The 15,420-nt window shown below is 50.8% G+C and overlaps 1 protein-coding gene across 4 annotated transcripts in view; it reads left to right on the top strand.

The window, feature by feature from the left end:
• The first annotated feature begins 527 nt into the window (after positions 1-527).
• Pacs2 (phosphofurin acidic cluster sorting protein 2) overlaps positions 528-15,420 on the top strand; it is a 60,343-nt gene continuing 45,450 nt past the window's right edge. For all 4 annotated transcript variants that reach the window (XM_076920974.1, XM_076920972.1, XM_076920973.1 and 1 more), the window contains exon 1: positions 528-686. In XM_076920974.1, coding sequence (XP_076777089.1) covers positions 568-686 — 119 coding nt within the window. In that variant the 5' untranslated portion in view covers positions 528-567. The remainder of the gene's footprint in view (positions 687-15,420) is intronic.

The raw sequence follows: 15,420 nt of genomic DNA, 5'->3' as shown, positions 1-15,420 counted from the left end.
GGCAGCTAGGAGGGACAGATGGTGGCTGAAACTCCTCAAGGAATACGGGTGGGTGGGGCCTACAGTGTGAGAGTGAGCCCGGAGGCCTTGGGGCCTGTGCGGGGACGCACAGGATGGCAACCGGATGAGAGTCACCGGGCTACATGGGCACGTCCCTAGGTCCGCGCGGTGCGCCGCAGGGAGCGTGAGGGCTCGTAGACCTGGCCACTCCCGCAGCCATCGCGTCGCTTGCCCGAGTCCCCGAGAGGGCACAGCCTGTGCGCAGCCGCGCGCGCTCGCTCCCGCGGCTGGGCGCCGGAGACGCCCTGGGGCGCGCGCCTCACTTCCGGTAGGCGGTGATTGGGTGCGCCGCGCGAGCCCTGCCCTGTCGGCCAATGAGCGGCGCGGTGCGGTAGGGGGCGGGGCGCGGGCGCCGCCTGGACACCGCCCGCGGGCCTGCCGGACTCCCGCCGCCCGCCGGCGCCATGTGACCGCGCCGCCGCCCTCCGCGCGCCCGGCCCGCCCGCCCGCCGCGCTCCCGCGGCCCGGCGCAGCCCCAGGCCGCCGAGGGACGGCGGGGCCGGCGCCATGGCCGAGCGGGGCCGCCTCGGCCTGCCCGGCGCGCCCGGAGCGCTCAACACTCCGGTGCCCATGAACCTGTTTGCCACCTGGGAGGTGGACGGCTCCAGCCCCAGCTGCGTGCCCAGGTACGCCCCCGCGCCGCGCTTTGTCCGCGCGCACCTGCCCGCGGGCCGGGACCCCGCGCCCCCGAGCGCGCACGGGTGACTGCAAGGCGAGGGCCGGGGCGGGGCAGCGGGCCTGTGGCTCGCCGGGGCCGGTGCTCTGCCCGCACCTTGACACCTGCGTCCCGGGCCGGGCTGCGCTGCGCTGCGGACCTCAGGCGGTCCAGCTCTCGGCGAGTGCCACAGCTCTCCTCCCGCGTGCAGCGGCACTGTCACACCCCAGAGGCCTGGGCCCGAGGCTCACGGGACACGCCACTGTCGCCTCTCCGTCTACCCCGCGGCTGAGGTCTGCGCTGTCTTCACCTGTCGGCCTGGGGTCGGGGCGCCGGGGCGAGAGCTTTGGAGACCGTTGTACTCTTGGCTTGGAGCAGTTAATTTTGCCGTTGCACGAGCCTGGCCTCTCGTGGGTAGGCGACCTCCTCCTCGCCCCTTGGAAAGGGTTAGAGCAGATTTATCCACTGGGCGGACGCTGTGGCCACCCGTCTCTGTGTGGACCCACAGCTTCCCATTCTACTACTGCCCAGCTTGAAACTTTTGTGATTTCTTGACTTGGATCCTACTCAGGAGCTTCAGCTAGTGGGGGAGAAGAGGAACTCTAGACACCAGGCTGAGGGCGCTCCAGGCTTCCCTCTGGGGAGACAGGGAAAGTGGGCTTAATCACCAAGGAGCCTTCCAGGCACTGAACTTGGACAGAGTGCCCCGGAGGGGGATCTGAGTGAAGAGACGCTAGGAAGGAGAGGTACCTCACTCACGGCGGGTGAACTTCCAGCAGGCCTCTGAGTGTGGTGTTGGGATACAGAGGCCACTGGATGGTGCTTTTACCCTTTCAGAATGCACAAGGCCCTCTGGGTCTGGCGGTGGCTTTGGGAAAGGGAGGATGGATATGAACAATTCCTAGCCCCATGGGGCATCTGGAGGACTGAGACCTGACGGGGCAGCATTGGCCTCAGGGTGGGGGAGGGCGGGGTGTGCTGGACCCTCACACTCTAATTCTGGCTCTCTACTTCATTGCCCTGAGACCTCACTTCACACTGACCCTTATATTCCTTCAGCAGCCTCTGAGCTCCCTAAATGAGAGCCAAGGACCCCTCCCCCCCACTCTGTCAGCCTTTCTCTGCCTCTGTCTTACCACCCCCTCCCTCTTCTAATCCCCCTTTCTTCCCTTTTTAAAACACTGAATCTCATTATGTTGCTGAGGCTGTTCTTGAACTCCTGTGCTCCTGTGCTCCACGCCCCCAACACATACTTGAGCTTCTTTTATAGCTAGAACTACAGATACAGACAGGTAGCACACTCACCTAAGACTGAAGCCAAGGCCGAGCAAGGAAGGGGAGAGAGGCCATTTCACTTTTCCTTTAATGGTAGACTATTTTCTTTTCTTTCTTTTCTTTTTGAGACAGGGTTTTACTTTGTAGTCATGAATGGGCTTGAATTTGTTTTGTAGCCCAGGGTGGCCTTGAACTCTCAGTCCTCCTGCCTCTGCCTCCTGTGTACAGGGATTATAGGCATGTTCCATCATTGCTGCTCTGGTCTCTTCTTGTTGAACCTAGAAGACCCTCTTTCTACAGGAGAGGGTAGGGGTCAGAGAAGGCTGGTTGAGGACAGACTTGTACACAGGGAAAGATGACACTTCTGGGGTGAACAGCAGCAGGGGCTGGGGTCTCTGGGACTTGGCTGGACAGAGGAAAGAGGCTTCCTCTGGAGAAGGTGAGGACCTTGTTCAGGAGGAGCAGATGTTCTGTGTGTTAAAGCATGGAGTCTCAGGACAGTGCTGTCTGTTCTCTGACCTGTGCCCTTCCCTGCTCTGCTGCTGGAGGCACTCACCCTCAGCACTCATACTCAGTGCTCAGCACTCAATCAGAACTCAGGACATACTCTCACACTCACCCTCAGCACATATCCTCAGCACTCACCCTCACCCTCAGCACTCAGTCAGCACTCACCCTCACCCTTAGCATTTAGTCAGCACTCACATTCACTCTCAGCATTCAGTCAGCACTCACATTCACCCTCAGCATTCAGTCAGCACTCACACTCATCCTCAGCATTCAGTCAGCACTCACACTCATCCTCAGCATTCAGTCAGCACTCACCCTCAGCATTCAGCCAGCATTCACCCTCACCCTCACCCTCAGCACTCAGTCAGCACTCACCCTCACCCTTAGCATTTAGTCAGCACTCACATTCACTCTCAGCATTCAGTCAGCACTCACACTCATCCTCAGCATTCAGCCAGCACTCACACTCATCCTCAGCATTCAGTCAGCACTCACCCTCACCCTCAGCATTCAGCCAGCATTCACCCTCACCCTCACCCTCAGCACTCAGTCAGCACTCACCCTCACCCTTAGCATTTAGTCAGCACTCACATTCACTCTCAGCATTCAGTCAGCACTCACCCTCACCCTCAGCACTCAGTCAGCACTCACCCTCACCCTCAGCATTCAGCCAGCATTCACCCTCACCCTCACTCTCAGCACTCAGTCAGCACTCACCCTCACCCTTAGCATTTAGTCAGCACTCACATTCACTCTCAGCATTCAGTCAGCACTCACACTCATCCTCAGCATTCAGTCAGCACTCACCCTCACCCTCAGCATTCAGTCAGCACTCACATTCACCCTCAGCATTCAGTCAGCACTCACCCTCACCCTCAGCATTCAGTTAGCACTCACACTCATCCTCAGCACTCAGTCAGCACTCACACTCATCCTCAGAACGCATACTCACCTTCAGCATTCAGTCAGCACTCACCCTGACTCTCAGCATTCAGTCAGCACTCACACTCACCCTCAGCATTCAGTTAGCACTCACCCTTACCCTCAGCATTCAGTCAGCACTCACACTCATCCTCAGCATTCAGTCAGCACTCACCCTCACCCTCAGCACTCAGTCAGCACTCACCCTCATCCTCAGCATTCAGTCAGCACTCACACTCACCCTCAGCACTCAGTCAGCACTCACACTCACCCTCAGCACTCAGCACTCACACTCACCCTCAGCATTCAGTCAGCACTGACACTCACCCTCAGCACTCAGTCAGCACTCACCCTCATCCTCAGCATTCAGTCAGCACTCACACTCACCCTCAGCACTCAGTCAGCACTCACACTCACCCTCAGCACTCAGTCAGCACTCACACTCACCCTCAGCACTCAGTCAGCACTCACACTCACCCTCAGCACTCAGTCAGCACTCACACTCACCCTCAGCACTCACCCTCTCGCCACTTGGTGTGCAGTGCTGTTCTTTGGGCACTATCTGCAGACAGGATCAGGACTGTGTTCCCTGGTTCTTTTCAGTCTTCACTGCTGGCTTTGGTCAAGTCTTTCCCGAGCTGTGTTTGTGCTGGTGGCCGATGCACCGGTGCTGCATACACTCCTCCGAAGGATAACACCTGGACGTCTGCTGAGGGATGTTGTCAGGTTTTGCCCGTTTACAATCCTGCCCTTGCCGGCACAGAGAAGGTTGTTATATGTATCTCCTGTGTGCATGCCTGTCCCTGAGGCAGGCAAGACTGCCTTTATCGCGTTTTGTTGAGTAGGAGGATTTAGGGGTGTGGGTGTGTGTTCGCTTAGTGTTACTATTCCGTTGCTTCCCAAAACAGTTGTGCCAGCTCCAGCCCCCAGCATCAGGGTGAGAATCCTCCCTGTCTTGCATTCTTGCCAAGCTGGTGGGTGTGAAACAGTGTTGTGGTTTTAGCTTGAGTTTCTCTGATTATGAATCTAGACCATTTGTACTTCCTTGTTAGTGAAATTCAGTCCTGTCCTTTGTCGATTTTTCTTTCTTCTTTTTCCCTACTTGAGTCTCAGCAGTTTCTGTAAGGGATAGTAATCTTTTCCCACCTAAAACTGTTGAGATACCCCTTTCAGTAAATTGCACGTATCCCTCAGGCTTGGCCTAGAGTGTATGGTGGTGAGGTGGGTATCCCCCTCATTTGGCATTGCTTAGGTTTCAGTTCTCCTTTCCTCCTGGGAGGTGATGAGACAGCTCTCTGTCCGGCAGAGAGCTGGGTGCTAGGCATCCTGGGGCTGGTGGGAGGGAGGACCCAGCTCTTGATAGTCAGTGGCCACCCAGCCATGTTGCTGCATTCACCTTGCCTCAGTAGCTTGGTGCACCATGCTGCTGGGGACAGTCGGCATCTTGTCCCAGCCGTGCTGCTGGGATTCCAGAGACCTCGCCCCTTCCAGCCACTGTTCAGCAGGGTCTGTAGCACTTTACACTTTGTACTTCCCACTTGAATTCTTTTCTTGCTGATGTTTTATTAACACATTTCCAAGCTCTCTGCACCTGCTTATTGTTCACAAGCCTCTGTTCTTACCGGCTGACTCCTAGACTGTGTCTTTGGCTCACTTGAGGAAAGCTGGTGCTCGTGGTGTCTGGACAGCAGTTTCTGAGTGCATACCATTGTAGGTTTGTGGAAGGCACAGACGTCTCTGTTATCCCAGAAAGGAGCGCCCATCCTTCTTTGTTCCTCCATGATGCTGCTATCTCCTCAGAGGGCCAAGCTGATGAAGTGAGGCTGCCTTTGATGTATCCTGTGATTTTCTGTCAGGAGACTTTCCTTTTTGTTGTTACGTAGTATTCCCGTGTAAGAATGAACCCACATTGGATGTGGACTTTGGATTCTTTGTAGTTTGGGGCTATCATTTAGTTACTGTTGTCACAGGGCTTATTGTGGACCTGGGTCACTGATAGCAGCAGCGGAGGGGAGATGGTATGTACGATTTTATAAGAAAGCTCCAGTTTAAGGTGAAAGCCCAGTGTTCCACTCCCCCGATGGTCCTGGATAGTGGGATAAATTTTTCTTAGACTCTCTTTGGAGATGGGTTGTATCAAGAGTTTTTCCAGGAGCTGTTGCATTTCTGAAGTAGAGACTGTCTCCTAGTTTTTACTTGGAAGGATCTGTTTTCCTCATTAAGCTCAAGTATCCTTCATGCAGTGGAAGTAGATGCTCATTGCCGGTGTTTCTGCTCTTCTTCAGGGTGCGCTCTGTGATTTCACTTGAGGCTGGTCTGCTGTGCTGCTCAGATGTGTGTGTGCCCAGCTCTGAGCAGGAGTTTTGATTTTGGTAAAGCCCAGTGTTTTATTTGGTTCTCTGTCCTGTCTTAGAAACTTCAAGAGTGTGAGTGGGTTAATTGTGACTATGGCTTCAGATGGGCTTTGAAATGCCTGTGCAATCTCCTGAGCTCCATTGGCTCCAAGCTTCTTCTCAGGCATGTGCCTTGCCTTGCCTGAGGTCTGTGATGCATTCTGAGGAATGTGTGAATTCTGCTGACAAGTCATATGTGTGTGTCAGACTCATTCCTCAATGTTCATATTGTGGACATCATAGTGAAAGCCGTCTTCTGTTGCTCTAGTTTAAGGTGAGGGCACACTCTTCCACTCCTCCTGTGGTCCTGAACAGTGTGGTGAATTTTCCTTAGACTCTTCTTGGGGATGGGTAGTGTCAAGGGTTTTTTCATAGGCTGATCAGATATAGACATACAGAACTGAGCTATGTATCCGGCACCCAGCTTACATGGATTGGTCTGTATCCTGCCTGAACAGCTGTTTCAACTTTTTTTTGTTTTTGTTTTTTTCGAGACAAGGTTTCTCTGTGTAGTCCTGGCTGTCCTGGAACTCACTCTGTAGACCAGGCTGGCCTCGAACTCAGAATCCGCCCGCCTCTGCCTCCCAAGTGCTGGGATTAAAGGCATGCGCCACCACCGCCCGGCCTGTTTCAACTTTTTATTCTTCTTCTTCTTCTTTTTTTTTTTTCCCAGACAAGGTTTCTCTGTATAGCCCTGGCTGTCCTGGAACTCAGTATATAGACCAGGCTATCCTCAAACTCAGAGGGTAAGGCACATGCCACTGCCTGGATATGTAGCTCTGGCTGGTTTCCACTTGTCCTCTTCTTGCCTCAGTCTTCTAAGTGTTGGGATTACAGAAAGGAGCCTCAGTACCCATTGGCTTGGTCGAGAGCTCTGTTGTTGTTGTCGTTGTTGTTGAAGAGACAGTAGGAAACTTAAGAGTCGCCGGGTAGTGGTGGCGCACACCTTTAATCCCAGCACTTGGGAGGCAGAGGCAGGCGGATTTCTGAGTTCGAGGCCAGCCTGATCTACAGAGTGAGTTCTAGGATAGCCAGGACTACACAGAGAAACCCTGTCTCAAAAAACAAAACAAAAAACAAAACAAAACAAAAAAATCAACAACAACAAAAAAAGAAACTTAAGAGTCTCATTTTATTATGGCTGAATATGACTTTCAAAACATTAGCTGCAATGGTGAGATGGCTCAGTAGGTAAGGTGCCAAGCCTGGTGCCCTGAATTCCATCCTGGGGTACGCTTTACTAAGGGAAAACCCCACTCCACAAATTGTCCTCCTGTCTGCACATACCCCCTGACATAAGTAGACTTATAAAAATGTATCTTTTGTGGGCTTTAAATACTCACTCCATTGGGGAGGTGGTGGTGCTTGCCTTTAATCCCAGCATTCAGGAGGCAGAGGCCAGCCTGCTCTACAGAGTGAGTTCTAGGACAGCCAGGGGCTACATGGAGAAACCCTGTCTGGGAAAAAACAAAAACCAAACTAAAACAACCTCTCCCCGCCATGTGTTTATATGTATGAATGTATGTATGTATGTATGCATGCATGCATATTTATGTATATATGTATATGTGTGTGTATATATATTCACTCAAGTACTTGTCCCTTTTTGCCTTCTCACTGTTTGTTTGTTTGTTTATAACCTGGGCCTCACTTACACTGGTCAGACAATCTTCTACTGAGCTGTCCCCAGCCCTTGTCTTGTAGTGTGGTAAGTTATGTAGATTGTCTTTTATTTTTTTCATTTATAATTCATGTGTTTATTTGGTTTTAGGATTCAATTCATCACTATTCTTGGACTAAAACCCCAGCATAGTCATATTGTGGTGCCTTCTGTGTGCTGGTCTTTAGACTGCGCCATGGCTCAAGGCAGAGCACTTGGAGGAAAGTCTCAGGAAAGCAGACTTGTAGACTCCTGGTAGAGAGATACATTGCTTTTGTTTTTGAGACAAAGTCTTATGTAGCACAGATGAGCCTGGAACTTGGGATCCTCCTGCAGTCGTTTCCCCAGTGTGGGGATTATAGGCATGCTACACTGTATCCAGTCTTCTCTGTACAAAGTTTAACTTCTGACTTACAGAGCCCCCTTTCCCCTTTCAATTTTGGAAAGTTGTATTTTTATGAGAATGCTTGTCTTTCATCTACATGTTTCAGATGTGTCAGGTGACATTGTTTGTAATACTCTGTTGTTTTCTGCCTGCATGGGATGTATAATGATGTCTCCTTTCAATCTTTCAGTTCTTTTTTTGAGACAGGATTTCACTGTCTCCCTGCCTGGCCTGGAACTCACTCTGTAGACCAGGCTGGTCTTGAACTCACAGAGACCTGCCTGTCTCTGCCTCTCAAGTTCTGGGATTAAAGATGTACACTACTGGCTGGAAAGAAGGCTCAGCCATTAAGAACAGTGTGTGCTCTTCTGGAGGTCCTGAGTTCAATTCCCACCACCACATGGTGGCTCACAGCCATCTATACTGGGTTCTGATGCCCTCTTCTGACTTACAGGTATACATGCAGATAGAGCACTCATACATAAAATAAATAAATAAATCTGACTTTGTTTAGTTCTTAATATTATTTGTATATGTGGTATGCACTCCTGATCCCTCTCACCTGGCTTTTAAAAGTGATCATGGGGTCTGAGTTTCCCATCACTTGTAGTCTTTGGGCTTACTTTGTTGTTTGTGAGCGTCTCTGCCTTCCTTTTCCTCTTCCTGTTGGGGACAGCATCCAGGGGCTGTGCATGTTGGACAAGCCCTCTACTGCTGAGCTACACCCTAGCCCCTTATTTCTAATTTCTTAAACACGTAGCTGATTGCTTTTCCTTTAAGCATTTGTAGTTATAAATTTTCTTTGAAGTAAGGCTTTGGTGCATTCACCAGCTTTTATGTGTAAAATATCTCAGATTAAAGTATTTACAGTGTTTTTGTTATTCCTGGTATAAGCTTATATAATATATTTAAGTCTTAATATCTAAACATCTATTTTTATAGTTTTTTTTTTTTTAAATCCAGCAGTCTTCTCGTTTTCTGTTACTCCGTTTTAGTCTGTTTAATCCACATTCATGAAAGTGGTCAGTCTGACACTAACCCATTAAAATGCTTTTGGAATTCGCTTTATGGCTCAGGATGTGGTCAGCTCTCATGCATGGTTTGTCTACGACAGAGGTGTATTGGGCAGCTGAGAGGGCATGGCTTTCTGTATGTCCATTGGGGCAAGCTTGATTTGTTACAGTCCTCAAATCTGTTTGCTTTTGGGATACTTCAGATGTTAGTTGAAATATAACCTGAGAAAATGTTTCCTATTTCTCTTATTCTATGAGTCTTTGTTCTGTTCATTTTGGGAGTGTGTTATTATATAAATGTGCATTTAGAGTTAGAATGCCTTCTAGGTGCTGTGAACTTAGTTATGCTTTTGTTTGTATGTTGATTTGGGTGGTGGAATAGCTAGAGAAACTTTGATTTGGGTAGTAGAATTTGCCTGTTAAATCTTCTTTTTCTTCTTAATGACATTTTTAAAAATTCATTGTGTGTGTGTTAGAGTGCATGTAGTGCGTGTATGGAGATCAGAAGATAGCTTGTGAGAGTCAGTTTTCTCCTCCCACCCTGCAGGATGAGGGAGTGAGCATAGGTCAGCAGACTTTGCAGCAAGCACCTTTACCCACTGATGCAATTCAGTAGCTCAACTTTGAAAACAGAACCAAAGACAGATTTTTTTTTTAAAGATTTGTTTATTTATATGAGTACACTGTAGCTCTCTTCAGAGACACCGGAAGAGGACATCAGAGCCCATTACAGATGGTTGTGAGCCACCATGAGGTTTCTGGGAATTGAACTCAGGACCTCTGGAAGAGCAGTCAGTGCTCTTAACTGCTGAGCCATCTCTCCAGCCCCCAAATCGTCATAGTCGTTAACCTCTGAGGCTGCAGTGTTCCCATCCCAGGTGCTGAGATCCCAGGCATGTGTCACCACACCTGGCTTCCGTATAGCTAGAAACCAGACTCAGAGTTTATGCATGCTAGGCACACACTCCACCCAATGAGCTGCAACCTAGCCTATAAACGCCCTCTTTTCTTTTGCTTGGTTTCTTTCTCTCTTCTTTCCTCCCTCCCTCCGTCCGTCCCTCCTTCTTTCTTCCTGTGTATTTTTTTAAGACAAAGTTTCTCTGGCTTTTCTAGAACTTGCTCTGTAGACTTGGCTGGGTTTGAACTCAGAGATCTGCCTGTGTCTGCCTCCCAGTGCTGGTAGCTGGTGTTCTTGGTACCTTTAGACTTACCACTCCCCTCTGTTCTTGCACCGCAAGACCTGAGGTCCTCCTCCCTGCCCTGGACAGACATCCTGAGGCTTTCCTCTGAGGAGGATCTGATAACCACAAGGTGCTCTTTATCCAATGGTGTCTTGTCTTTTTCTCATCCCCCAGGGCCTAGTGCTTGCTCCAGGGGCAGCATCTCCCCCAGAGCAGAGGCCTGGTAAACTGACTGTGGCTTCTGGTCTTGCTGTCATACAGCCATGACTCACTGGAGGGGGTATGTTGAGGTGGCTTTGTGGTTATCTCTCTGTTGTGACAGCTTGTCTGATGACGTGTCCTGCCGCATGTTTCTTTTGTACCGGCCCCTGTTGGGATTATATATTTTGTGGACTGGTGGTTTTCTTTAGTTCTAAGGGGTTCTCAGCCCTTGTCTGCTTGGTTGTTGCTCTTCTCTGTACTCTCCACTCACCCCTGCAGTACTGGATGGACACGTGACAGCTCAGCTTTCCCACTAGACATTTGATGTTAGTGAGGAGGTGTGATGGACAGCAAGCCATCGACCTCTTTGGCAATTGCCTGTTGTGTCCATGTGCTGACACAGTTCTTCCAGACCTCTTCCTCTTCTCCGTCTTGCTGCAGGCTCAGCTCACTCCGTTGGTACCATAGCTGTCTTATTAAGTCCTCTTCAAGCCTTGTCCGAGTAACTGTTGGTGAAAGTTGTAATTGACCAAGATGTCATGCTAAAGAATGTAGACTTCACTCTGAGGAAGGGGAATAATCTGGATTATTTTGAAGGTTTGTTTGGTAAAGAGGTGCTTCTGGGGGCCTGAGTTGCTGGAAGTTTATTGATGGCTTCCAGGGGTCTGGAGGTAGGCAGAGGAGGAGTGTGTGGGGCTCTGTAGGAAGAGGGCCACTGAGGAAGGCATTGAGTGACTGGGCTGTGGACTCCGCAGTGACAGTGCTCAGTGGGAAGATGGGGACAGCTACACCTTAAAGAGGCCCCGTGGGTTTAGAATAAGGCTGGCACATTACTGACTCTGCATGGCTCAGATCTCCTACCCTGCCCAGGCACTGCTTTTAGGACATGGGCAGGAAACGTTGTCTGTGGTCAGTTCTCCGTCCCGCGGTGGGACATTGTGTGGAATACCCTGAATCCAAGCAGGCTGACTCCCTATGGGGCTTGGTGCTACAATAGCTTCATTTCCCTCAAGTGGCTTTATGCAAAAGCTGTGGCCTGCACTGCCTTGCACACTGGGCATTATTGAATACCTTGTGACCTGAGACATAGGCAGGGCCAAGGTGCCTTGCAAACCAGGGTCCTGGCTATTGTGTCATGTTCACCCACTGTTTTCTTGGGTCCCTGGAAGGTTTAGTGAAGCAGGTTGTCAGTGAGGTGAGGTGAGAGTGGGAGGGGAAAAAGAGGTCTGCTGCCTCATGCACACAACAGAATCAGTGCTGCTGTGCTGGGCTTATGGAGGTAGCAGAGCTTCATCATATAGAGAGAGTCTTTAGGGCTCTAGCTCCAAGTGGCATGGACAGAACAGTAGAAGTGGCTGTGTGGCTGAGGGCTGTGCAGATGAGAAGAGACTTGGTAGGAAAGCCCAGGGCCTATGGTCAGAGTTTTCCTTGCTCATTCTAAACCCAAGCTCCAGGGCTGCCAGTCTCTTTGGGAGCTGACTCAGGAAACAGCTCCACCAACAGTGTGTGAACTTCTGGCTCCACTCCACAAACACCTGGTCACCTGCAGTGATACTGAGAGACTGTTGGCCTTAAACATAGTGTGTGGATGTATCTAGGGTTACGTTCTCTCTGATTTGGAGGTGGGTGTTCTAGAGCAAAGGTGGGCTTGTTACGGGCCTCTAGGGATGGCAGGTGCCACACATGGCCTCTGGGAGTGGAACTCCAAGCAGCAGTCCTGGATTCAGGCAATGTTCCAAGTGCCTCCAAGAGCCTGTGCAGGGAGGCAGGTGTCTCAGGAACCCTTGGGTAGTCTGCTGTGGTGCTGAGGCCTCCTAACAGAGATTTCCAAAGCTCTGAGAAGTAGATGGGCAGTGGGAGGGCCAGAGACCAGCAGATTGGTGTTCTTCCTGCTGGTGCCCACAGGTTTGGTAGTCCATCCCTGCTGCCTCACTGCCCTGTCAGAACTGAGGGTACTCCCCTGCTGCTTACTTCCTCTCAAATGCTGAGGTCTTGAACTGGACGTTCAAGGGTGGTGATTCGCCCTGTGGTCCAGCCCCAAGGGTACCATTGCCTCAAGGCATCATTGCCTGAAAGGGGATCTGTCCCCAAGGTGTCGGCTTCTTCCTGTGTTTATATCCAGCATGAATGCACACAGGCTACAGTGAACAGAAGAAACTCTATTGTCATAGCAGGAGAATCTTGAGTTCTGGCAGGCCCACCCAGCTGTCAGATCCTTTGTTCATCTCTCTGAAAGGTCCAAGGTTCTGTTCCATCCAGCCTGTGCTTCCTGTAATAGCTTTTGTCAGAGCTGTGCACCTAAATGCTGAGTTGGCCACCAAGGTGGCCAGGGCCTTTGAAAGGTTCTCACTGGTAGGAGAGTGCCTAGAGGCCAGGGGTTCTCTTGTGCTAAAAAGAGTCTTGACTGGGTCTGGCCTCGGGCAGTACCTGCTGGAGCTCTGTGCACCTTTGAGGTGGAGTCTGTGGGCCTTGCCCTTCTACATCCCAGGGCTCCTCTGCTGAGGGCAGGTATGCATGTACTGACCATCCTTTATGTCTTCAGGGTTGTCCCCAGCCCCACTCACCTAAGTCTGTGGTATGACTAGCCAGGCATGTCAGGGAAGCTTTGGCTGTGAAAACCTGCTGTGGGTTTAGGCTTGACTTGAGTGTTCAGGTAGACTACATGGACACTTTGTTCACCGGTAGCTGGACTCGCTGTCTGGCCTTGGTCAGGGTCTGCTGGTGCCCCATGCTCACTTACATGCTGCTGACTTCCGTGCCTTTCCTGCCCTGTGGTGGGACTGCCATTCCTTCAGCTCTGCTGGTTTCAGGCCTTTTGTCTTAAGGTTGTTTTGTTTTGCTTTGTTTACATTGGGGTATGGTGGCACACTCCTTTAATCTGAGCTCTTGGAGGTAGAGACAGGCAGGTCTCTGTAGGTTCAAGGCCACCCTGGACTAATAGGGAATCCCAAGTCAGCCAGAATTACATAGGGAAACCTTGCTGAAAAAAGAAATAGTTTTTCTACTGTGCAGGTCCTGGGGATCCATCTCAGGTCTTAAGGCTTGGCAGCAGCTGCCTTTACCCACTGAGCCATTGTGCTACCATGAACTAACCCACCTTTCTCTGTCTCTGTCTTTTTCTTTCCTCCTTTAATTATTTTGTGTGTATGGAGTCTGTGCACCATGTGAATGCAGTATTCTTGTGGGCCAGAAGAGGGCACCAGATACCCTGGAACTATTGTTACAGACAGTTGTGAGACATTGTGTGTGTGCTGGGGATGTAACCTGGGTCCTCTGGAAGAAATAGCCAGTGCTCCTAACTGCTGGGACATTGCTCCAGCCCCTGAACTTTCTGTTTTAACTACCAAATGCCTTTCTTCAGTGTGACTGGATTGTCACCCTCTGAAAAACTAAAGAGAGAATAACACAGAAGTTGCCGTACCCCAGCTGTACACTCTGTTCTCTTCCAGGCTGGCAGGAAGTTGAACCAAGAGTAGCTTGGCAGGCAAAGTGTGGTTGGTGCACACCTTTAAGGAGGCAGAGGCAGGGGGATCTCTGACTTCAAAGATAGCCAGGGCTACACAGAGAAACACTGCCTTGAAAACCTAAACAAACAAACAAACAAACAAACTAGCTTGCCTTGAATTTATAAATGTAAGAATGATTGAATCTAGGAATGAGGCAGCTTGTCTGTGGGTGTAGGTGATGTTTGCTTTGGCTGGAAAAACAGTGAGGGGAACAAATTAAGAGGACAGCAGAGGGTTGGGAGATGCTGGACCTGGGGTCACTTATAGCCTGTAGACCACATAGTATCTTGAATGTTGTTATTAGAAGCAGGGACCATGGTGCCTGGGTAGGGCAGTACATAGCAGGATAGCATTGGCCAGGGACTGTTCTCTGAAACCTGATGAGAAGCTAAGAAGCCATGCTTACTGGAAGGAACATTGACTGATGGGTCAGCTCCCCTGCATGACTCCTCCACCAGCCTGATTTTGCAGGCTCTCCTAGTGATGCTGTGAAGACCAGAGCTGTCCTCTGCCCACCTGTAGTGTCCTGCAGTTATGTCTCAGTGGAGGTCTGCGGTGGGGGCCAGATCTCTAACTAACATTTGGGTGGGATCTGAGACTCTGTGCCAGGTAGGGAGGAGTCGATGTCTCTGCTTGGTTACTCCCATGCACACACCCTGAGAGCATGGAAGACTAGCTAGCCAGAACAGCTGCTGGATACACTTTGACTCATCTCTCGTATGTCATGGGAGCATTTAGATACTTAAACTGGCAAAGGGATGTCCAGAGACGGAAAGCTGGATCCTCACAGACTCAGGCCTCTGGCTTGTAAAAGGTCTCTTCCCGGGTCCCTGACTTCCAGACAACCAGGATCTGGGAGGTGTTTTGAGGGCTGCTTTAAGCGAACTTCCAGCATTGGGGAAGAGTGGCTCTGGACAATGGACAGTCATGTACACAAGAAGATGAAGGGAGGAAAGTCTTCCCATAGCTCATAGAACAGTCCCTGAGGCCAAGGTCCTGCAGGATGGAAGGGGGTCCAGCTCTTCTGAGCATCTGGCCTCTGACTTAAGAGGTAGCCCATGGAGCCATCCTCACCTTCCTTTCACTACTTCATGCTTTGCTTCCTGGAAAATACCTCCCCCACCCCCAAGAAAGGATAGTGGTAACCCCAGGAGGACACCTACTACCTCCCAGGGTCTTTCCAGGCCGTGCGTGTCTGAGGACACCCCCACGCAATGCAGACATTCCAGCTGCCCTTATGGGACACTGTGTCTTGGCCCTGTTACCGGTCCACATGGCCACCAGTACACAAAGGCATGAGGCAGGGGGCTGGCTGGCCAACAGGAACAGCTGCAGCACCAGCTGGGGAGTGCTGTGCTCTGACACTACTCAGGGTACGGGAGGGGTTCTGCCTAGGGTCATCAGAACCACACATGCTCGGCACTTAAAATAGGAGCCCAGGCTGCCTTGCTAAGTGGGATGTGCTCTGTTTGGGGGCTTCCTTTTAGGACAGTGGTTATGATTCCTCCTCCAGCCTGGTGGGGCGAGAACCTTTCTGTGGATGATGAATTGCCCTCCATGCAGGAAAGACTATATAGCTAGATGTCCCAATAAAATTTATTTTGTTCAGAATTTTAAAAAATGCATGTCTGATTGGGTATAGGAGTTCCTTCTGAGTTTC

This window comes from Arvicanthis niloticus, chromosome 23 (genome assembly GCF_011762505.2).
Source record: "Arvicanthis niloticus isolate mArvNil1 chromosome 23, mArvNil1.pat.X, whole genome shotgun sequence".
Taxonomy (NCBI): Eukaryota; Metazoa; Chordata; class Mammalia; order Rodentia; family Muridae; genus Arvicanthis; species Arvicanthis niloticus.
Note: the sequence above shows the minus strand (reverse complement) of the source record. Positions and strands in the feature narration are given on the sequence as shown.